The sequence below is a fragment of the Catharus ustulatus genome, chromosome 1 (assembly GCF_009819885.2).
Source record: "Catharus ustulatus isolate bCatUst1 chromosome 1, bCatUst1.pri.v2, whole genome shotgun sequence".
In the NCBI taxonomy this organism is placed as follows: Eukaryota; Metazoa; Chordata; class Aves; order Passeriformes; family Turdidae; genus Catharus; species Catharus ustulatus.
Window position 1 is genome coordinate 5,964,374 of NC_046221.1, and position 23,973 is coordinate 5,988,346.

The window sequence follows — 23,973 nt, forward strand, 5'->3', positions numbered from 1 at the left end:
TGAGACTGAAAGCTCTAAGGTCTTAACCACTTTCTTCAAACAAAAATTTCAGAAAATATTCAGCTGACCTAATAAAGATGCTGTATAAGATTAGAAAACCAACACCTGTTCAAGAATAAGCAATATTTAAACAAAGCAAGATGAGCAGAGCAAGGGAGGAAATAACAGAAGATGACAAAGCCACACAAAGGCTGATGCATCTTGCAAGACTCCAGGTATGATGGACTCTGCACAGGGAACACCAGGACAAGAGGGATACTCTGGGACAACCTTCAGGGAGATTATTTGCTGCAGCATGCCAAGAGAGGGTCTACAGTCCAAAAGTCACCTATTGCTGTTTATACGAATATTTCTATGGTTAATCAGGACAATTCAATACAAGAAGTCAAAGGAATCTCAGCACTGTAATAAGGTTAAAGGAATGATCTAGCCACTAACTGGGTACTTCACATAAATGTTCAGTTTCCTATTTACATCTGCCTTTGTATCTGATGCAAGAGCAATGAACTCTACTTATTTCTGAAATGATCCTTTGTACTTTTACATACACCTCAAAACAAGTTGGTTTAACACTGTCTCATTTCTTACGTGGTACCTGGCACATTAGTCTGCAAAGTCTCTGTGACATTTGGGTCTGAGGGGACATTTCTGAAAAAAACATTAATATTCACTCCTACTATGCTTCTAAGGGAGAGAGATTAACTGAAATAATCACACATAAAATATAGCAGAGGCAGGAGCTAAACCCAGAAAATATTTAAAGAGAAGAATACAAATACATTTTATTACCTTTTTATTGACGTGACTGAATAAACAAGAATGTAGCCATTGATGTCTATGGAGTACGTCTGAGGAAATATGGAGTATTCATCCTGTGGAAGGAATATTGCATTGAAAATTAAGGGTGCCACAGTTCAGACCTTGATGCCATCAGATCACCATCAGGTAAGTTGGTCACATCTCTAAGACATTTTGTATAGGTAGTACTTCCAGATTTTTTTCATCATAATATCACATGCAGCATCTTTACCAAACCAAGAGAAAGCTAAAAGTCCATCTGTATACTCCACAATTTAATCTACAGCTTTTATGGTACATTCCCTCTAAGACTATGGATGAGCTGAAGCTCTCCCAATCCTTTTATCCTGCTAATTATCTGTTTGTATTAGTATAAAACATCCACTCTGTCCCACCACTAATTAGCAATTATGCCTCTTATCTTGCTGGTGATACATTTCAAAATCTTGATTTCAACAGCTGACGACAGGATCTAGCAGTTTGTAATTTCAAGTGACACTGATCACATCTAAATTACCTAAGGAATCTGGTAGGAAGTGAATAATTGTGGCTTACTAACTAATGCTTATCAAATGGAAAAAATACAGTTATTAGCTGCTTTATGACAACTATAAGTTTACATTATAGGACAAGTGTTTACATAAATAAAAAGCCAGACAAAACCACCAGAAACATACTCAGTGAATTTATCACTCCTCTGGAAAAGGGACTGACCAAATAGGCAAACAAAACATACTGACCTATTGCAGGCAATGCAACACAAATACTATGAATCCAATGTTAAAAACCTTTTCAACAGATATTTCCAGGAAACATTTCCATTTTGACAAGAGCCATACTTCCTAATGTATGAGCTCTCAAATTGTTAAACCTATGCTTTTGAAGATGTTAATTTTAGCTGAAGATCAAATAACCTCTCTGTTATTGTCATGGCTGAACAGATGGAACAGTGCAATCACACAGCTTAAATCCAGACACCCAAAAGGAATCAAACTTCCCTCACTGACAGAAAAGGAAAAACTCTTTATAAATCAACTTCACAGGTCCAGCCAAAAAATGTTTGAAAGAATAACACTGGGCAAAAGCTGCCCTCATCTGCCTTTATTGCTACACACTGAGGGCAGCCCTCCTCATCCTCTCTGAAATGCCAAAGTGCCACTCCAGTTGGATATGAAATCCCAAAGTCAATACAGAGGGGATCTGAGCTAAGTCTGTGTAAAAAAGGTGAAAGTGCAGCTCTGTAGTGGCTTGACTTTAACTGGAATTTTCCAGGCCTGCCCCAGCTGGAATTTGGTGCAGGTAAGATTTCCTTTTACACCCCTCTTTGTGACCCTGTATCAAGACCCCTGTTGAACTGAACTGCACAAAGCTCAGTAAATAACCAGGAAAGTAAAGAGGCACAGGAGAGAGGAGGAATACCAAGAAAAATAAGTGCTATAATCTCCACTGTTCCTAATTCACTACTTTATTTTTAGCTTGTTAGGAGATGGAGGAAAGCTGCCATGCTCACTGCAATTTATAGGTCAAATTAAGAAATCTGTCAAGTGATAAAACAACATTGCTACAACTTTTCAAGCCATAGGCAGATTTTCAAAAGTAACAGATCTGCAATACAATTCTTGCTGTGCTGTATACACATGAGGACTCCCTATGGGCCATTAAGCAAGACAGACTTGAGAAAGAAATCTGTCCAAGCCACACCTTCCACCACCCAACATCATCTCTCCCCTCCAACCCTGTGCGTCAGAAATCAAAGTTCACATCGTTCCATGAAGAATTAAATCTGAAAATAACCACAGCCAGGGAAAGAAGCTATTTAGGCTCCACAATACTGTAAAACATTAAATCAATCCTCAGCAATAGAGGTATGTTGCTGGTGAGTCACACTGCCTTCCCAGAAGGCAATTTCCTCCTCAAAGAATTTTTCTTTAATCACTACACTACACAATCGGAGCTGTAACGCAAGTGCACTTACAATGGCACTGAGTGACACCCATGGAGCTCATTCTGCTGCTCACACTCCTCAGCCTCACCTCCCCATCCAGCAATCCTGCCCCAGGATGTGTGGTCAGTGTTGTGCTCAGACACCTCTGAGTGATTACACAAGTTCTGATGACACCATATAAATACAGGACAGCTATTCCCCAGTCACACCGTTCCCTTCCAAGAAAGCAATCAAACATACCTAGAAAGTTCCAACCCCTCTGAACACTCTCCCAGCTATGAACAGTCACCCTGCAGCTTTAAAGCTGTAAGTACTGGCAGTGATTTTACAACACTAACATTGTTTAACACTACTCATAGTTTGGAAAAACCCAAAGGCATAGTATAAAAAAAAATCAGGACAAAAATAAGGGGGGGTTTAGTGGTCCCTGATGAGTTTTTTTTTTCTAATACAGAATGTCTCAAAAGACACAGCTCTCTCGTGCATGGGTTCAGCCAAGCAGCACTGTGTAATGAACACCTGTACCTGGAAATAATGAACACCTGCACTTCCCAAAGCTCCCCAGCACGCTGCAGGACACGTGCTCCTCTCTCCTCACTCCCTGGCATTACGTGGCGCTCACGCACACACGTGAACCATCACGTTAAAATGCAGACAAACTGCAGCAGTTTATTGGTACCACCTACATGAATCTGTCTGCTTCCCATGACTGCTCCATGGATACAAGTCATGGTCATAGTGCTGTAGTTGGAGCAGACAAATACAAAAAAGCCATGAAAAATTTCCCCACGGTTTACTGAAGTGCCATTTTTCATCTAAAGCAAGACTGTTCATTTACTCTGTAAATATCACACAAGCTTATGACAAACTTTTGGGACATCAGAGTTAAGGCAGTTTCCTCTTCCTTTTTTTAGGCACTCATTCAACAACCAAAAAGTAACCCAGGGCAAAAAAAAACAACCCAATAACAAAACACAAACCAAAACCTTCAAATAAACACTAAAGAAAAATTTCTTTAGTGACTAAACAACAAGCCAGTATTTTTAAGTTAACTTTCACCTCAGAATGTACAGTCAGTACCAACTCAACAGGAATATGAATATCTGTTGTCATAACTTGAAAGAAAGATTCAAAGATAACTCACCTGGCCAGCAGTGTCAACCAACTGAAGATGATATTCTTGGCCATTTACTGTGATCAGTTTTGTAAAAGCTAGAACAAACAAATACATAAACAGGTGAGAATGGAAGAGATCAGAAGTCATTTATCTGTGCTATCACCAGCTAAGGCATGAAGAAAAATAACTCCAGATAAATAACTACAGATTTTTAAGCAGCAATAAAAGGCTAATCAGGTACTGTACTTTTAACTTGTCTATTGCAGCTAGCAAAACTCAGAAATTTAATTCATCAAATTTCAGATGATTCTCACACTGGATGAGTCAGCTGCTTCTTAACTTTCTTAAAAGGAAAGAGGGAATAAGAGGAATAAAAAGGGGGATTTACATGCATTTCTACAAGATCCAGACAACCATAATTTGTGGTAACACAAGACACTTAAATTCAACTGGGATCAAAGCTAAGTTTGAACTTATTATAGGATCTTTTCCTTGGTTTCCAAGCAGTTTAGCAAGATCAATTCCCTAAATGTAAATATCATGAAGTAAGTGATCTGGACTGAAAAAAGGAAAAAATATTTAGGGGCTAAAACACACAGAACTTACAATTATATTAAACCTAAATGATGACAATTAGCTAAGTTCACCATGTTGCTTTCACATTTGTTGTAGCTACCAGCCCATGCAGTCCCCAGCCACAAAGTACATTGAGTCCCTAGAAGTGATGAGAATTGCTGCTCTTCCTTGGATTCATGAAATGCCAATGCGCTGTGAGCCGAGAAATCTGTGTTCCAGTTATGCAACTGCAAAAGCAAACGGTGTCACAGCTCTTGCAGGAATGATGTCCCAGTCAGAGCACTCAAACCTGGCTCTGGAGATCTCATGGGGCCTTTGAGACACACTCCAGAGACCACTGTTGGACAGTACTGATACACTGAGTGAAGTCTGTGTTATCCTCTAGTTAGGGTGGTTTTCCCAACTAGTAACAGTCCTCAAAAACCTCCTCTGCACTGCAGTGATGGGCAAGGAATCAGAGTCAGATGAACAGGTCACTTAGGTGAGCTGAGCTGGTCAACAGCTTCCCAAAGCTGCACAGCTGAACGTTCCTGACCCTGCTGTGCAGTCCCTGCCCACGCCTGAACTAGATGGAGTTGGCCAACTTTCCTCCTCCCAGCCAAAGCTGTCCCTCTGTCAAATCCCCACAATATGAGCATTATCTTGAATAAGTGGGTTGAAATAGCTGAAACTGGAGGTTTCAACCCACCTCATGAATCCAGTCCTCGAAAAAACGAAGCAATTCAAACAGTAAAGCCAAGCTAACAGTGTCTAAATCAACAGTGTAAAATGCACCTATAGTTTCCACTACAAAAATCAGTAAATTACATTTCAAATGAAGCCCAAAGAGAGCTCCTGCATCACCCTAAGGAAGCTGCTTTAGCACATGTGCTGCCCTCAAATCAGTCTGGATGCTGTTGTTATTGCTGCACAAAAGTTTTAGGTTATGAAACACGGATCCATAACAGCTCTTTGCCTTGGATGAATGTTGTGACGGGGACAAACTGTTTGAACAGATGTTAGCAGGTAGTGTTGCTATATACAATATCACTGCTTGGAGTGAGGGAAAACAGACTCCACTGCATTTACAGGTATGTGCAAGATACAGCCTCTCCAGTCTCTTGACACTTCACATACACATCAAAGCACTCTGCAGTCACAGTAGCTTCAAGGGCATCATGAAGTTAATATTTAAAAAGGGACAGACAGCAGTTTTTTCAGACTATTCTAGAAGCCTAGAAGAGACACAGCAACAATGTTATCATCATTACTGAAAGCAGAGTATGACAGAGGCAGGAGAAGGGAAGCAGTGAAGGAGTCACCACAGCCTGGTGAGGAGAGCTGTTAGAGCAGTGCAGAGCCTTGCAGCACCAAGCACAGCCCACTGTGTGAAGACAATGAAGGCATAACTAATGACTTCCATTTCTTTGCTGAAGCTGTATAAAAACACTCCTGGTTTAGAATTTAAGTTTGTGAAAAGCCTGGTCCCCTTGATCCAGACAAAGTGTTCACTTCCAGTTCCATCACCCATCACCCTGGGACTTCTGCTGTGCTTGCACACATGACAAACAACAATACGACCTCTGCACAATTTGGCTCTTCCTGGCAGGCCAAGGACACTTTTCAGCAGACCTGGCCTGACATTAAATCATAATGTGAGTATCTACAAAACACTGTTCATCAACTGGAACACGGATTTTGGAACAGGACATTCTTACACCTTGCAACATGTAACTCCAGTGATCATTGCTACCTGAAGATTCAGTACACTGCAATTAGACCAGCATGAATGAAATCATTTGCATATGCAATTCAATGACAGCTGCTGTGGAAACAAGCCATTATGATAAAAAATCCCCCAAACAGTAACAGGCAAAGAGGGACAGGGCTTTAGAGCAATAGTGATACTGAAGAAAGGTACCAGAGTGCTATAACATCATTGCCATAATATGGCTGCTAGCTAAATACAACCACCTCACAAGGGCTCCTTGCTTACCACCTCCTGCATCCCCTTCCACCCACCTGCATTCCAAAGTCAATGCCTGCCACTAATCTAGCAGGACATCTTTCACAACACTGAGATGTGTAATGCAACAGAGCTATTTTTAGTTCTCCTCAGAAGCCTCACTTGCACCCCTTAGAAGGCTGCTCACCAGCAGCTCCTGAGAAGCACAGTTCACCCTTCCAGTGCAGCTGTCAAGGCACGTGTAAAAGTTTAGCCTTCAAGATTTTCTTCAAGATTCTCACCTAAACCTACAGGTGCCCCCTCCACGACTAGTAGGAGTCCTCCAGACCCTAATATGCTTCTACTCACATTTGTATTAAAAACCATGGGATGGAGGTGAAAGCACAGGGGAGGATGTTCCTTTCCTTAGGGAGCTAGTGAGGCCATTTTAGGGGAGAAAGGAAGACCAGAGAGCTGTGAAACAGTGATAGAAGGCCCTCTAAAACTGCAACAAAACTCAAAAAGCAGCCAGGCAGGCTTTGGAGGACACATTTGAGACCTGGGCAGTCAAATCATCTTACTTGCAACACAAGACATCCCTGCAAAGATGACGTGGGTGGAGTTCAGTGCACATCTTCATTACCTGTTCCTTCTGACCTATTTGAGTTTCAAATACAGGTTCCAGTTTTCATGACTGTAAAATTGTTTCATTTTAACTTGCACTGGTTTGCTGATTTTTCTGATCTGCCTGCAGAGCCCCATCCAGCCCAGTGTCCACACAGACTCCCTGCACACACTCCTGTTCTCCAAGGATCTTTCTTCTCTTTCCAACATTCCTGCTCCACTCGTTTCTCAACCTGGCTGTCTCAAGAATAGCCACCCATTGAGATGTCACTCCTGTTCGGACATTCAGACAGGGAAATCTCTTTCCCGAAGCAATTATCTGTCACCTCCACTACTGCCACAAAAGGATACAAGTTACTCTTCCTGATACACGAGTTTAGCAGAAGCAACTGAATTCAACATGCTCCTTAACTGAAATAAATTAACTTTTCTGCTGCTAATGTAATATAAGCCAAGGAAAATGTAGCAGTGAAGCTGTCCTAACGTCACAAACACTAAGAAAAGTCAGATGTGCCTTATTTTCCTTTCATCACTTCCAAAAAGGATATTTTCACACTTAAAACCTGAAATTTCTACAGTATTAGGTGTTACTCCTATTGCTCAAGGCTTATAAACTACACAAACCTGCTCCTGTAAGGGTTTGACTACAGCTTGCCTTATATACAATTTAGCTTTGCAGTCAACATTTTGTGCAAATTTTATTATTTGAAGACAAAAAATGATAAAGATTGCATGACCAGCAGTACTGCAGCTTTCTACCCTTTCTTAACTGAAAGAAGAATATTACTAAAACTGGTAGAATACTGCAACAGATTATCAACAACAATTTCCTGGAGAAAAAACAGAAATCACATAGGCTGGACTACCCTTTCCCATGTATTTATTTTATTTTATTTCCAAGTTTTGTTACATGTGTAGACCCAACTACCAGATGAAACTGAAAAGGTTTTACAACTTATTATAATGCCCTGGAAAAATTAAACGTTCTCCAACACTGCCCCTAGTATAAGAACCTGGACTTTTCAACCCTTTTTGCCAATATTGTACACAAAATGAGAAATCACAAGCTAGGAAAAGTCAGAGTTGATCACATACTTTTCATCTTATGACTCTATACAGAATCAAAAACACAGTTGGGAGTGTCCAAAGATTTCACTGAACATAGATTTATGTTTAGGAAAAAAGAAAACCTAATGTATTAGATTCTTAAGTCAAAAGAATTATTTTATACCTAATCCATCAAAACTGGTTTCACATATGTCTTAAAACAATTTTCACTAAGTTTTAAATTTTAGTGTTAAATTAGAATGTATTCTCTTGTCTGTTTTTCACAGAAACATCTCTAAAACATTATCAGCCCTTCTGGGCCTTAAAGATTTCCCACTGTTTTGAGCCCCAGGGCATAACTTTTATCTTTTCGATCTTTATTTCTCAGCAACATTTTCTGATGTAAGAAGGATCCTTCAATTCTCTACCTTCCAGAAAGCAAATTCTTCCAGCCATGCCACAGTTCACAAGACTTACACCAAATGAATAATGTTGTTTGTTTTGCAAACAAGAAAGAAACCAAGTGAAAAGTTAAGGCTTTTCAAGATGCCTTCTCCCAACAAGTCTTCATGGCCAGGACATGCTCAATGCTTAGAACTCAGATCAAGCAAACAGTGCAGACTAGGAAAGTCAGATAAGAGTAAAATTCATCTACAGTTTATTTTTGTATAGCTCAGAAATGCTGAAGTTGTGAGACATACAACTATAGTTATAAACACAGTTACAGACAAGAGGTAAAGGATGAAACGAGACAAATCTTGTACCAACGTGTCAAAATCCTAAAACAAGGCACAGACTTGGTATTTTGTAGACTTTGACTCAGTGTCTCTCAGTCTTTATTCATTCACATGTAGCTGCATAAAACTAAAAGATTAAATAATTTGCATTTATATGGCACAGACAGTGAGAAGTAACCTGCCTCAAGTGACATTAAGATTTAAAACACAGAAGCTTAAACCCCAGTATTTTGCTAGCAGCTTTAATTCAAGACATACCTGACTTATGATTCAAACCAAGTAAAAAAGGATGATGGAAAGTGTTAGTATTAATGACATCTGAATAACACTCAGACCAAGGGTCAAATTATCCACTCTGACTTGCTAAAGCAAATTCAGTTTCTCAAAAAGCAGCATTTGAACTTTAGTTATAAGCAATAAAATAATCCCAAGTAAAATATCCTCATAGCTACTGATTTGCAATTATATACCATATATATATATATATTTTCAAAAAAAACTCCTTGTTGTGCTGATTGCTTCATTCAAGCTTCCAGAGTATCACACAGGCTTAACATCCTAGTGCAGAAGTTCAAAACACTAAAAATGTGTGCTACAGGACTGCATTTCAGAAGTCATTAAAATACAAGAACCCCAGGGCTACGATCATGAAACCACTTTTATTTGCCACATGACTAAAGTAAGCCAACATGATCAAGTTACTCAGCCCAGCACTGCAGTTGTTCAAGTACTTTATGGCCACTGCTAGCACAGAAAGAGGTGGCTGGATTGTAATGAATGCCAGGTAACCTCTGAAATGACTTTTTGCTCTTGGCAGCATTTGTAGCATCAGTGTCTTTACTCACCTGCTATGCCAGCTACTCACAAAGGTACTAAAATTATTAAAAAAAAAAAAAAAAGCACTTGAAAACTCAAATACCCAGAATTTGCAGCAAGCTGATTGTGTTCCAGCCTTGTTATTCAGCTGCTGAAAAGGAGTAATTGAAAAGATTATCATGTTATCACAGCCACATAGTCTTCTAAAGCAGTGGTTTCATCCTGAAGGGTATTGCTGGTTTTCTGTTCATCTGGATATACTGATCCTATGTGAGACTCTGGAATACTTGTATACTTTGTATTTTCACAATGTGTGATGTAAGGAACTTGAAGTGCCCCAAGTAAATTAGGGGAAGCAGATGCTCAACACATATAAAACACAAGGAGATGCATTTTATCCAGATTCATTAGGTGTCCCTTCATTCAGTGTTAAAAGTTCAGTTTGGAGAAATATGCACACAGTGATTTCCATGTTGCAACACTGTAGATAATAAAAAACATCTGTGATAATTATTGGACTTGAATGTTAATATGTAAATACCCACACAAGTATATGTATAACCTCAATGGTTTCTGATACAAGTTAGTTTGGTAGGCAAGAGGAAGTTGGCAGTTTTTTACTTACTGTTCTCTATGGTTGGATCATATGAATCAACAAACTGTCCTTCCACAAACTGGATCGTCAGTGAAGATTTTCCTGTAAAGCAAAGGAAAGAAAAATCTGGAATGAAACAAAGTCTTCAGGTTGTTATCACTTCACTGCTTGCTAGCAGATACACCAATTTTCTGTCTATCCAATATGAGCTCCATGTGGCTCATTTAAGCTATCTATACCTGACAACTGACCTATTTTTAATTTAAGTGCCTATTTCTAGTAACTGGGTCTCCTGAACATATAAAAAGCCACGTAAAAACTACTCAGCATGTGTTCTGCTTTTGTTTTAGCAGGGCATAACTTAAATTACTCCTCCAGTTTAAAACAAATCTAAAAGTAGCAGTGCACAATCCTCATAGAACTAAATTTAACACTGATATACTTGGAACATTTTTCTGTCAAGAAGCAAGTAAAAGTCAAAATAATTTTCAGTAACCACAGAGAAAACTTGAATAGAATTAGCCAAATTTGGTTTTACTAGGAGACTGGACATGACAAAAAGTATGATCTCAAAATTCCTGAGACCAGTACACTCTCCTATTAATCCTTCTACTGCCACACCACAACAGGCTGGTGGATGCTGTATTTTAAGCAGTGACTGAGGCGGCATAATTGGATTTTTCTTTAAAGCAATTTAACTGCTACTTTAGCAGAAAACATTCCCCATTTCACCTAAAGAGTAATGCAAAGCACTAAACTTAGCAGCAGACTGAAAAAATGAGAATTTATTTATTCTTAAAAGATTTCACAAGATGGTCAACCACATACATTGACCATGAAAAGCACCTTTAAAACTCTGCAATTGAAGACTTCTCAAAGCATTATTGAAGCCTTAACACAATTTCCATTACAGCACATCATCCACATCTGGGAATCTCCTAGATGGTATTACATTATGTTTACTGGACAAATACCCTCTTACAAAGATTGCCAAGTGCATTAGCTGCTTTTGGACATGAGCATATTCTTCATGCTCCTTTATACTCTTTTCATTGTCAAGAAGTGCAGATAAAATACAACCTCAAGTTAAAATGTTGACTCAAAACCACCCAGCTCAGTGGAAACCTCTCAATGACCTCTTAAGTAACCAACATTGTGGTGGAAATATACAGTACCATTGTTGTCAAGAATAAATTGCTTTGGGTAAAAACTGCCCACTTCCAGTACTCAGAAAATGTCTTTCCTAAGCATTCCTTCAGGAGATATTAAAAAACTGTTTTCCATTTCATTCTGTCATGCTTACCCCTTTGTTACCTCCTATCAATCATAACAGTTTATTCAAAAAACAATGCTAAAAAAATTTTCCAGAGAAACTCCACAAAGACCAACCATAATCCAAATTTTATCGAGTTGCTTTTTCTAAAATCAAGTTCTTAAGACACCATTTTCTGGTCTTATCTGACCCCACAACTGAAAGAGTCATGCTCACAGTGCTAAAGTTGACAGAGGACATTTCACTTTAAACTGTTGCTCCAACAAGGCACACACACCCCACCACCAAATCATCCTAATAAAGTCAGATTAAGAATTGAAATGGTGCTTCCCAGGAACTTTCTGAAATTGTGTATTTTGGACACCATTTAGAGAGTGAGCAAACTTACAAGCTATTTCTCCTTTAGCTATAAACTCATGAAGTTGCTACCCAGAGTTCATGCTCCCAGATTCTTTGCCAATACCAGCACATTAAGCACTCCATTTAAAAAAAAAAAAAAAAAAAAAAAAATCAGGATAAGACAGCTAAGTTCAGTAAAGATCATCACTGAACTTTTTTGCTCCTGAGAAGGATTCTGAACTAACTGAAAGACTTGACTGCTGCCGTCTGTCTGCTAAGCCTGGAAACTGAATAGCAGAAAGTCAGAGCCAACAGAAAATGCTGCATTTCACACCCAGCTGTATTAATTACTGCTTTCCTCCTAACAGTGAAAGAGGAGGAAACACACAAAACCAGTGTTCCAACACTCTCCTCCTAAATTCTTCCAAGCTTTATAACAAGCCTTCCAGTGTGTTTGTGATCACAAGAGGAAGCCTGCTGTCTTCCACGAGGCACAGGGAAACTCTCCAGTCCGGGATTCAGCACCCACCCCTTCGGGGAAATGCAGGCAACTGTATCCCAGTAAAGCAAGGGAAGCTTGGACGGACATGAGAAATCCAAACCCTGAGTCATTAACACCCTGCCCTGTGGCTCAGCCCATGAGCAAGCAGCAGGCAGAACCCTGTGACCAACAGCTCAGCTTTGAACTTTGTCCCACAGGTTTTACTCCAGGTCTTTGACCTATGCTCATGGACAGAGCAGAAAATCAAGTTGACAATTTAGCTCCTATCTGCTCTTGCCCCAGAAAGATCAGGCGAGGCTTTCAGGGAGGATTGCAACACCAAGGGACCCCAGGCAGCCGCGCCTGCCCGTGTGCGAGCCCCAAATCGGAGCATGGCAGGGGTGACACGGCTGGCTGGGTGTGCAGGCACCACGGGCACCTTTCAGCCTCAACAGCATGAGACAGTCTGACAGCAGCAGCAAAGGCTTGGTTAGCTGATCACTCAAGGGTGCACACCTCAAAGAGGCTCAGCTCCAATGTGCCTGGTTTGGAACATAGACACACATTTCTGCAGTTTGCCAAGCTTCTCCTTGTAGCATCCTCCATGCTGGTAAATTCAACATATCCACTGTATTTGAGTTTTAGGAAAATAAACACCCACTGAGACCAAAAGGAGAAGTGATACGAGCTGAAACAAGGTTGGAAGCTGGGTGCAGAGTCTTACTATGGTAATTCAAAGCACCAGATACTCCTTGGCAGAGTTGTAAGCAAAATCCTCCAAGTTCACTGACTTTCCCTCTCCATGAAGGATGAGGCAGAAGGGAAGGGCTGCAAGAAATGAGTTTCATGAGTGTTTAGAATACAAGTCCCAGGTGGCTGAAAACTCAGTTCAAGTTGTCCAGAAGTACCCAAAGTGTATTTGCATACACAATTCATTATTTATGGTATTATGTGAGAGTGGTAAAGAAAAGAGTTTTCCACTGTCAAAACAGAAAAGGAGCAGATTTTCAGACAGAAAGCCAGTTTAAAAACTAAAGCTGTCGTGTTTCTGTTCATACACTAGACCACTTGCACCATAAAGCAGAACATCCATAAACACTCCGACTAGTGCAATCATAGCACATCAGTTTCAAAGGCCGTTGCAATTGTCAAGGCAAAACAATTGCCAAATTGTGTTTTACTCATCCTTTTACTACTTGGACGAGAACTGTGGTATTTATAATCTAGTCTTAAAATTCAAGCTTTACAACACTAGGCAGTTTACCAAGCAGATGAGTAATGGAGCCTGGGTGGGCTCAGGTTCAGCTGGCCTCCCCAAAGAGGTCGTGCCCCTCTTCTGTGCATCACCACCTGCCTGCTGTCCCCATCTCACACCCTGCTCCCCTTGGAACAGGCACGGGGAAAACCCAGATTAAACTCTCATCGGCAGCCAACTTCTCCCCAAAACCCAGGAGACAAAAATGATGCAACCAGGCAGCGAGCAAGTCAAACAACAGCTCCACAAGCAGGGCATTGTGCAAGCGGGGCTGCACAGCTGCCCTCGGACGTGGCACCGCCACGCTGACAGCCACGGGCAGCACAGGGCAGCTTATCTCAACAGGAAGGGTTTCTCAATCCCTCAAACTGCCCACACAAGCCATCAGTAAACAGTTTGTCCTGCTCAAGAACAACAGCTACTGAAGAGCAGTTCTGCTGGCAGTGTAGATGAAGTTTCTTTAACCCATCTTTTGCTATTAAAATGCACAATTATGTAGTTTGCATCATCATTAAACATTTAACAGCTGTCAGTATCTCATTTATTCCTACCACAAGTCCAGCACCTTACCTTAGTCTCTAGACTAACTTAGTAACTAGACTTACCTAGTTAGTATCCTTAGACTCTCCTTAGGTCTACCCAGTTTTGTCTACAGAACAAACTACTTTAGGCTTTGTAACAAAAAGCACAACAAATTTCATAATGAAGTGTTGTCAGTCACATCAAATTAGTAAGTCTGGCTGTACCCTCAACTTACTACATTACACGGAAATTATGTTTTCCTACCAAAAGATACAGTTAATTTAACTTGGATGTTGGGATCTTTAATTCACAATTCCAAGATGCACAAAATGGAGACACTGGCATTTCCAGAGTGCAGATTATCTATTCATCCTCAGAGCAGGACTGAACGACTTCCTGGAGTGACGGAGGTTGACTGGGCAGCAAAGAGGATTACAGCATCCCTCTCCAACAAAGATCTTCTCACAAGATCGAAGACTATCTCAGAACCCATCACTAGCTTATCATTCATCTCAGGCCACATGGTTAGCAACTTTCTATGGTTAATTAAGATACCCCCTCCAGGTACTAATTATGGCTGTGTAGTTGCTGTTTTGCTGATCATTGCTTTGTATTTGGTGAATTAGTCTAATGACTACAGAAATTATACATCTGGGTCAATAAAGAATTCTGTTTCCAAACCTCTGGAGACAGCAATACAATGAGTAGTTTATGTTTTACTCAGATGCAACTTAATTCTACTATTAGACTTCTAATTGAGAGGAATTACATAAACATCTACGTTGAGCTGTATTTTTATATGTTTTTGTAGTGATTGTGTTGTGATGTCAGCATTACAGTAACAGGATTAAAAAATTGTTTTCTGATGCTTAGAGACAAAACTCCTCAATTCCTGCAAAAAGCTCAATTCCTGCTCATGGTATTTGTGCTTGATTTGCAACACGGAGTGGTGGCACTCCTCTCCACATGCTCTCTGAGCTTTCTGCAGAACAGACTAAAGGTTGCAATTCCATAAGACTGAAGGTTGGAGAACCTCAATGACACATCCTTTGGTAACATGATAAAGAGCCTCAAACACTGCAGAACCCTTTATGACAAACCAAAGAACAAATCAGCTTTTCAGGACAACAAAAGTCCTTTAACTTCTTTGACACTGACTCTCATTGCTACAACTGTTCCCTGCCGTCTCCTGTTCTACTTTTTTTTTTCCAATTAGCATATAAGGAAATACGTTTGAAGTCCAAAGTTTTGTAGCAAGAACTATTTCTGCTGTAGAAGAGGAGTTTCACATGATGGTCTGTAACACCAAGAGCATGAGCCTGCTGGGAGATGCTTGTTTCCCTTCCTTCTGCATTGCACAATCTTCTTGAGGTTTATCAAAGGTATTCCTCTGCAAGTCAGAGGAAATCTGAGAGCAGTCGTTTAGAAACAAAGCCACATGGCTTCCTTTATTTTCTTCAGATTTCAAAGCAATCAGTCACACTCTCAGGAGTACTTGCAGATCCTTGCTAGGTCGGCAGCAATGAGCCACCTGAACACAAGCCAAGAGCCCTAATGCTATCTAGATCATATTTCCTGTAAAGAAAGCACCAAGAAAGCACGTGCTTTATTCCCTGATATTTAGCAGCAGGCTTGTTCCATCCTACAGCAGTGCTCATCCCTCAACGCTCACTTAAACTATGTTGCAATGTATTACATGTCCAAGCAAGTATGTAGAGAAAAATTCCACTGCATTCCTGCAACAACTTCCAGGCAGTCCATTTTGTCTCCAATAAAGTCAGTAACCACAGCAAAGGATTGCCAAAAGAAATCTTTTAGTTATTTTAGCACACAGTCCAGTTCCTCTGCTTGTTACCCTTCCTAGCAGAAATGCAGAGGGTTGCAGCTTTCCTCCTGTTTTCCTTTTAATAAATTAAATGAAATTTAATTCCATGTGTTTACTGTCAGTTGTCAAAGATGGGAAAAGTTGTTACAAAGCTTAAAAAAACCCAAAATAAAACCAAAAACAACCTCTGTGGCATATACCTCACCTGGTCATGGAATGCATGCATACCTGGCTGCATCCAAGATACTTTAAATAGGTCAGGGGAACTGCATCCTGGTGTTCCTGAACTGCAAAGGAAATTCAGACATTCATACCCCAGACAGTCAATTCTCAGATAAATGCCATCCTCTGTACTCCTTTCAGACTTCCTGCAGAAACTGTGCATCCCTGCAGCACCTTCCCACAGCACAAGGCCTAAAATATTTCAGGTGGCAGCAGAAATTCAATGGCATCAGTAGGTGGGTGGTGAGCAACTGAGTTGTGCATCACTTGTATATTCTTTTACCATTACTATCATTTACCTTTCTTTTCCTGTCCTATTTTTATCCCAATTCCATTTCATCTTTTTCCCCCATCTCACTCTGAGGAGTGAATGAATGGCTGTGTGGTGTTCAGCCATCCAGTGGGTTAAACCATAACAATTTCTAAAGGGAAATCTATTAAGCTTAAAGATCAGACCCTAACATTCCAGTTTATGACACACCTAAAGGTAAAGAGTCTGAAATTTGTACTGACTTCCTCTCCAAAGGGGCAAAATTCAACTTCTACTGCTGGGTAGAATCCAAGTCCTTTCTTCCTATACACACACTTCAAGCAGTTCATTAGGGGTTTGAGTAAACTTGACCTTTCCTTGGATCATTGGGTATGTACTACATGAAATGAAATTACTTTGAAAGATCCTTTTAGGAACTGCCATTGTTTCATCATTAAACCAGTTCTAAATTCTATGTCATTAGAAGTAACACATCCCTCTTGCTTTAATGCATTCTGTGCATTCCCCTTTTCTATCTTCAAGGTTTTAGTTTCCACACAAGGGATCAAACTCTCAAATTCCAGTCACTACTTTCTTGCAGCTAAAGATTTCTGGGATGTACAGACTAAATTGCCTTTCTTTCTTCAAGCTGATCCAGCTGCAGTCACAGCACCAGCTCTTACCCTCTGCACAGATGCTGCCTGTGAAACTTTCAAGTTCTACTAGGAAACAGTATAAACTTGCCTGTTCAGACCAGTAAGAGAGAAAGAGAAGCCTTACCAAGATGCAAGACCTCAGTTCCACTGACATGCAGGTCTTCCCTAAAAAGGACCTGAGGACTGGAGCCATAGTTGCCAACTATACACCATTTATCAATCACTGCTTACAGCCACCACCAAGCAGAGGGCCAAATCTCTGAAAATATCACTAAACCTTTCCTGGCATCATTTAAAAACAAAACCTAGGAACATGACCCTGCATATTGTAATAACCAAGTAATACCAAAAGCAGCTGAAATGGGTGAGGAATATAGACCATCTTGGCAGCACTACTGAAATGCATATAACTAGAGGGCCTGAAGATCTTCCTGGAATTGCAAGAACAATAGTGAGATGCATTTCTCTTTTCCTTGTTGTAGGATGGCAGAAGGCAAGTACCTGACAAAACCCTGACAGGACAGTAATGGTAATATTCCCTCTCTTGGTAATATCATCCAATCAAATCATGTGGTACAGAACATTCTGTAAGTACTGCTAAGAAGTTTCAGCCTTATTCTGAAGGGGAGTCCACTGAGCTCTCCACCAACCGTAGCAAGATACAACTGGAAGATACAACTGATTAGTGCCAACACTTGTACAACAAATTATAAAAATACAGAAATCAAACTGCATAGTAACCACTAGAAGATCCTGGCAACAAGAGACAGCTCCACTCTGCAGCAGTGTGTAACAGGGTGGTCAGTCAATGTTTCAGGCTCTTTGTGCCACCACTGATGGTCCAAGGTCTGATGAACCCAATGCATGAGGCCAATAAAGCCAGACACTCATGGACAGCTGCTACCAGCACCCAATATCAGCACACAGCACCATTCCCCTGCTATTCCTACACTGGGGGAAGTCCCCAAGGCTGCATGAAGCACCAGGAACTGCAGTCCCAACCCCAATAACACCAAAATCTCTTAGCACAGACCAGGGAAGGTGACCTTTGGGAATACTGACAAAGAGTTGTGTTAACTCCTCCTTCCTCCAGCACAGCAAGACATGGTCAAGTCCATCACGTCCACAACTGGTAGACACTGAGAGTTTTGAGTAATGTTTATATTGTTGAGCCTTGACCATTTCTCCTGTGCTAACCCAGCAGATCCACACATACCCACACCAACATAAAACCAGTGTGTGCCTCAACTGTTCATTCCTCTCCCCAACCCTCTCCCCACCACCAGGTTCTTAATGTTTCTTGTTGTTACTGTTGTCTCCTCTCCATTTTAGCTCTAGAACTGTGAAATAACTGCATGGGCACCTTCCATGTCACTTCTGCTGATCACGGGAAGCTCCTCCTCTCTATTTATCAGGGTTGAAGAAAGCCACAATCTGTTAAATGCCATCCTCAGAGCCTTGCACTTTACCCAGCTGGAGTTAGTCATCAACCCCTCCCCACCAATGCTGGCTGCAAGCCTCCTGCATTTACACACTTACCCATCTACCCAGGAGTAGCTGCTGAACACAGAGGACAATCTGTCAACAGTAAGGAAGGTTTAAAATAATTATATACCAAAATCTCTGTCTGACGCACACAGGTAAAACAGCAGGGCAAAAACAAGACTCTGGGGTAAGAATAACACCATGCAGAATACCAGAAAAATCTTTAGAGCCCCCAACCTTGGAAATGTTCAGGGAATTTCAGCCAAAGATCTGTCAGATATGACACGACATAATTGATTTTGCCACAGGGCAGAAAAGAATAGGTAACCCTTGTTTGCTGTGTTTTACTATCAAGTTCTTGCCTGCCATGACAGCCAGCAGGCTTTCTTACCTTCCTAACCAGCACATACCCATCTGTTGGCTCAAAAGGTACTTCAAATTAAGTGGTTTTGGATAAGAATCACACTTTCCATACTCAGTTTTCATATTATGTAGTACTAAAATGCCACAATACCAAACTCTGACCTTTGCAGGGAAGAAGAAAAACACGGAACAAATAAAGAAAACACCAGCGCTGCCATCTCATTCCCACCCTCCCTCAACCACCTGAAAGTAGCCCAAGAGGATAAATGAGGATGACACCTGCAACCTGAAAATAAATAAATTATCTTTCCATTTTTTCACAAGTCAAGCATCTTCCAGCAAGTCCAGCTCCAGCACCTGAGGAAGCCCTTGGTAATACAAACTGGATTCTTCAATTCCCAGTGCTCCACTAGCACAGCCACACAGCTTGGACAAGCAACTGAGCACTGAACTACAGCTTAAAACAACCTAAAGTCAGCTCAGGCTTCAGGAGACACAGCAGAACGTTCTATTTGTCTGCTGCACAGGTTTCTGCCTGCACATCAACCCATCAGTTCTGCAAGTTTCACATTAGAGCCTCCTCTGTCCTATCACCACACTGGGGATAAAAGTGTGATAAAAATGTGCAGTTGTAGAAGGACAAGCAGAAAAAAGATTTAGGTGTCCTAAGACTCCTCTACACTCTGTGTAAGGAACAAGATTTTGACACATTCAGACAACTTATTCTTCCTACATTCACTGCTCAGAAAAACTTGTACTACCTTCCAACTGAACCATTTTTATACTTAAGTTTAGCAACCTCAAAAAGTTTATGAAGAGTTTTGATGTTTTTTCTCAAAATATGAAGGTTGAAACAGCACAACCAATACCTTTCTTTAGAATTTATTCACCAGGGTCAAACCATACAAAAGAAGCAAACACCATTTCCAAAAAAGCAATGAGGAACAAGGTACTTCAGCACACTAAGAAACATGGTGCTTGTTTATATGCACATTTCAAAGCAGAAACTTCCAGTTCTAATTAAAAAATGTTAATTTTGAAACAGATTTCAGAAGACCAAAAATTTGTTATTGATGGAATAACAAGCCTCGAGGCAAAATACACTTTACTGCATTAATGTCAAGTGCTTGATTGTTTTGACAGTTTGTAGGACAGATTTAATAGAGTTTTCCTACATATTATGCATCCCAGCTCTTTTGCATACAGCAAGAGTACCTTTAAAGGAGGTCATACATATTGAATGAAGTTTTGGCAATACAATCTGACAAGTTGTTGAAGCTAGACAGATGTATCCCACTAACTCTGGAGACAATGTTGTCAAGAGACACTTTCACATCCTAATTTTGTGTTACACTTGCACATATTTACATCCACACACTGAGGACCACTTATATATTCCATCTTTTTCTAAATTAAAATTAATTTAACTCCATACCCTACAGAACACAAATAATAAGGTTTGGCACACATGATGTTCTGGGTCCTGTGATGTAAAACACCCAAGAACACTGACAACCATCCTAGAAACACTGACTCCTCAATCTTTGAGATTTTAGTGTCATATTAAAAAAGAGTGTTGAAAGAAAAATTGACTGTTTAAAGCATAATCTATCAGGGAATTGTGATTTCTGCAGCTGATACCTATTTAACATAGAAAAACCATAACTTTTCTGAATTAATCCTCCAAGTGTCACACAGGGTCTTTCATTCCTTAAAAGCCCTTCAGAAATCATGCACTTAAGCCTTATGCCTCATATCCTTTGGCCATTACCCACAAACTCCTGATGATTCCACCCAAATCAAACTGCTGTACATTTCCTCCTTGTGCCCTAGCCTCAAGTTCTCTAATTCCCATAAGAAGTCCCATAAGAAATTCTACTAGACTTCCCTTTTGCAGGAGCCCCTAAGGTTCAAGCTGGTCTTCTGCTTCTCCTAACCCATCTTGTGGAATATTTTGCTTGATAATCCAAAATTTGCATTTTCAGAACCTGTATCACCTTTTTGCACCAATGCCTCATTCACCACTGTCCCATTCAGCATCCTTCATACAGCTCTTCTTAAAATGTACATGCCCAGCAATCAACCTGTGAATGGTGAACTGAGGAAGAACCAAAACATTTCAAAAATTCAGTAGCTGTGATTCATCCCTATGCTCCAAGCGTTGATAAATGCAAACCAAAGGAGGAGTCAAAAGGCATTTGTAAGAAACAGATACTTTGTAGGGTACCATATCAAAGACAGAAGACCAAAAAGCAACACAGTTTAGATTTGTTTCCACTGGCTTTCCAGGCAGGAAGGAAATCAATGATCCCAAATCCTTTCACTTCCTTGGACAGGCTGCAGTGAAGTGGGAGTCAGCCTCATCTCCCAGATAACAATCAATAGGACAAGAGAAGACAGTTGTGCCAGAAGAGGTTTAGATTAGATTAGACAGCAGGAAAAAATTTCTTCACAGAAAGTGTTGTCAACCATTGGAACAGGCTGTCCAGGGAACCAGCTGAGTCACCAGCCCTGGAGGTATTTAAAAGATGTGTGGATATGGTTTAGTGGTGGACCTGGTAGTGTTGGCTTAAGGGTTGGATTCCATCTTCTTAGAGGTCTTTTCCTGAAGCTTTGGTTTTGATCCATTGCAACACCTTTATTAACAGTGTTTCCAGAAAATTCCAGATTGTATCACTTGAGGTATCTGAATTCATAGACTTTTGGAACAAGGTTCAGGTTTACCTCCGGTCAAACACCTTTTTCCTCAATTCCACATGAATTGATTAGATTTGACTACAGAAGGTTATTTAAACAAGAACTCGATTTCTCCATGGTTCCCTAGCACACATCTCACCACCTGCACAAGGCCACCTTTTTCCATCAAGAGAATGAGTCCAGCTCAGAAGTTCCACTGCTGAAAGTTGACCAAAAGGCACCCATGCCTATCTCAGGTGGTGGAGGAAAACCCTGAGGGATGTGGTTCCATAAGCCTGACTGGAGAAAAGCCTGCACAGTCAGAGAGCCTACACCACTGTGCTTCTGACCCCACTCCCCCTGTCAGGGCTGCACTCACTGAGCCCACCAGCTGAAGGATACAAAAAACTTTCCCTTCTGGTTGCTTTACTTTTCAAATAAATCAATTCCCTGAGCAGGTGAACAGCCTTCCATCACACCAGTGCCAGCAGCTGGGTGGGGGTAGCAAGGTCCAACTTCCAGCCACAGTGCAGGGTTAGCTCAACTTGGGCCAAGATGTGCCCCACCCCAAGAGTTCATTTGCATCTGCCTTCATTACATGGCAATTAAAAAAGAAAGTGGCTTGGATGTTTCTTGAGAAAAGCTGCACCTGAAAGCCTGTTTCAGCACTTTGTTCAAAAATTGCCTCAGTTTACTTCCTTGTGATAAGTTCAATACAAGCAACCACAAAAGATCCAGTTCAGTGTCCACTGTACTTTGTATTTCTCAAAAAGGAAATGCGACCCGTAATGGTGCATATTAATATGCTATCAGCAAACTTAATATATCTGAAATCTTGTTAAAAGGTCTGCTGGGCAACATGAAACATGGATTTTGTCCATACTTCCCATTTTCCCCATCCCATATATCCTCATTTACAGGAGAGCTGCCCTCAATGTGCAGGAACCACACTGGAATGCCAATGTCCTGATCAGGATTGGAAGAGAGAAATTTTAAGGAACAACCATCCCTCAAACTCAGCAAGCAGATTTTCCTTTCTCACATTATCAAATTCACAACAAATCTGCCATTCACTTCAAATACAGACCTTGGAAAACAAAACTGAACCTCTCAAATCCTTAAGGAGACCAATTCATGACTGACAAGGGCCGCTTCGTGTTTTTACGCACCGCGCTTCACGTCTGCAGCTTCTGATTTAGGAAAATTTGAGATGACACCAACCAATTGACTCATGCAGGATTCGCAGAGCCTGAGTGCATTATGAACATCCCACAGAGAAGCTGTTTCGATTTTGGATGGAATACACAATTAAGCTGAGCAGTTTTTAAAGCACGCCCTTGGATGTCACCTTCAGGAGAGCCACAGGAAGTTAATCATAATGGCATTTATCACTTTTTAGCCTGCTCTTCTAATCCCGGCTGCGTGGTCACGCCGAGTTTCCGCAGCAGCCTGTACTGCAGAGGTGGCTGCCTGAGCCAGAGCCTACACTTCAGGCATTGTAGTATATATAAATGAAGAGTTCCAACTTTATTTAGCTTATAAATTACAGGATCTACATTTCACTTGGCTTTTCCTGTCGATGTTAACTTCAAGTTGTGTAATCAAACACCAAAACACCCCCATATATACAAGCAAAACGTGCAAGTGTTACCATTGACAGATCAGAGTAGGCAATTTAAGAGTTAATCCTGGAGCAGTGTCCTCAAATAACCCTACAGTGGCTTGATATTACAGCTGAACATGCTGCCTCTAGTGCTTCCAGCTACTGCTATCAAATGCTCTGTAGCAACTTTCCCTGCTGTAGCCACTATCGCAGCCACCAACACCGAAATGCAATTAAAGCTGGCATTTCCAGCCTTATCCCGGTCCCCTGGGAGCTGCAACCTTTCCTCCCCGCAGCACTGCCGCACCCTGGCAGAGCCAACTGCGGCCCTGGCGAGGGAAGGGCTCTGGAAGTCATCTTGGCACTTTGCAGGGGACTCGGGAAAATGTTAACCTTCCGTATCAGCTGGCTCCCGAACCGCTCAATTTTCCTGTTAAATCTCAGGCTTCCCCATGTTGCGGACACAGCCGATTGTGTAAACCAAATTACAGCACACGACAGCGGTAATTTCTCCATTCCTCCTCTGTTGACATTTACACGGGCAATTTATCGCCTGCTAAAATTACCACTTCCCCCGTCCAATCCCCGGGGATCCCTGCTCGGGGCGGAACGCTGCTGTGCGAGCAGATGCCATCTTTCAGACACGAACAGCAAAGCCTCAGCTCCATTTTACACTGCAAACCTCCTAATACTCAACAACCCGCCTTTTCAAACTACGTTTTGCCATAATTATTTTCACTATTTACAGGTCCACACTGAAGCGACTGCATTTTCTGCTCTTCCTGCTTTTCAAGAAAGGTGGAGAGGGGAGAGGCAATTTTTTAGCTTAATACAATCATCTGGA

General features: G+C 41.0%; 1 protein-coding gene across 2 annotated transcripts in view; it reads right to left on the bottom strand.

The window, feature by feature from the left end:
- The window catches only part of RHEB (Ras homolog, mTORC1 binding), a 38,509-nt gene that overhangs the window by 10,247 nt on the left and 4,289 nt on the right, over window positions 1-23,973 (bottom strand). For both annotated transcript variants that reach the window (XM_033072896.1, XM_033072905.1), the window contains exons 2-4: window positions 10,210-10,281; window positions 3,888-3,955; window positions 790-872 (exon numbers count right to left, since the gene is read on the bottom strand). In XM_033072896.1, coding sequence (XP_032928787.1) covers window positions 790-872; window positions 3,888-3,955; window positions 10,210-10,281 — 223 coding nt within the window. The remainder of the gene's footprint in view (window positions 1-789; window positions 873-3,887; window positions 3,956-10,209; window positions 10,282-23,973) is intronic.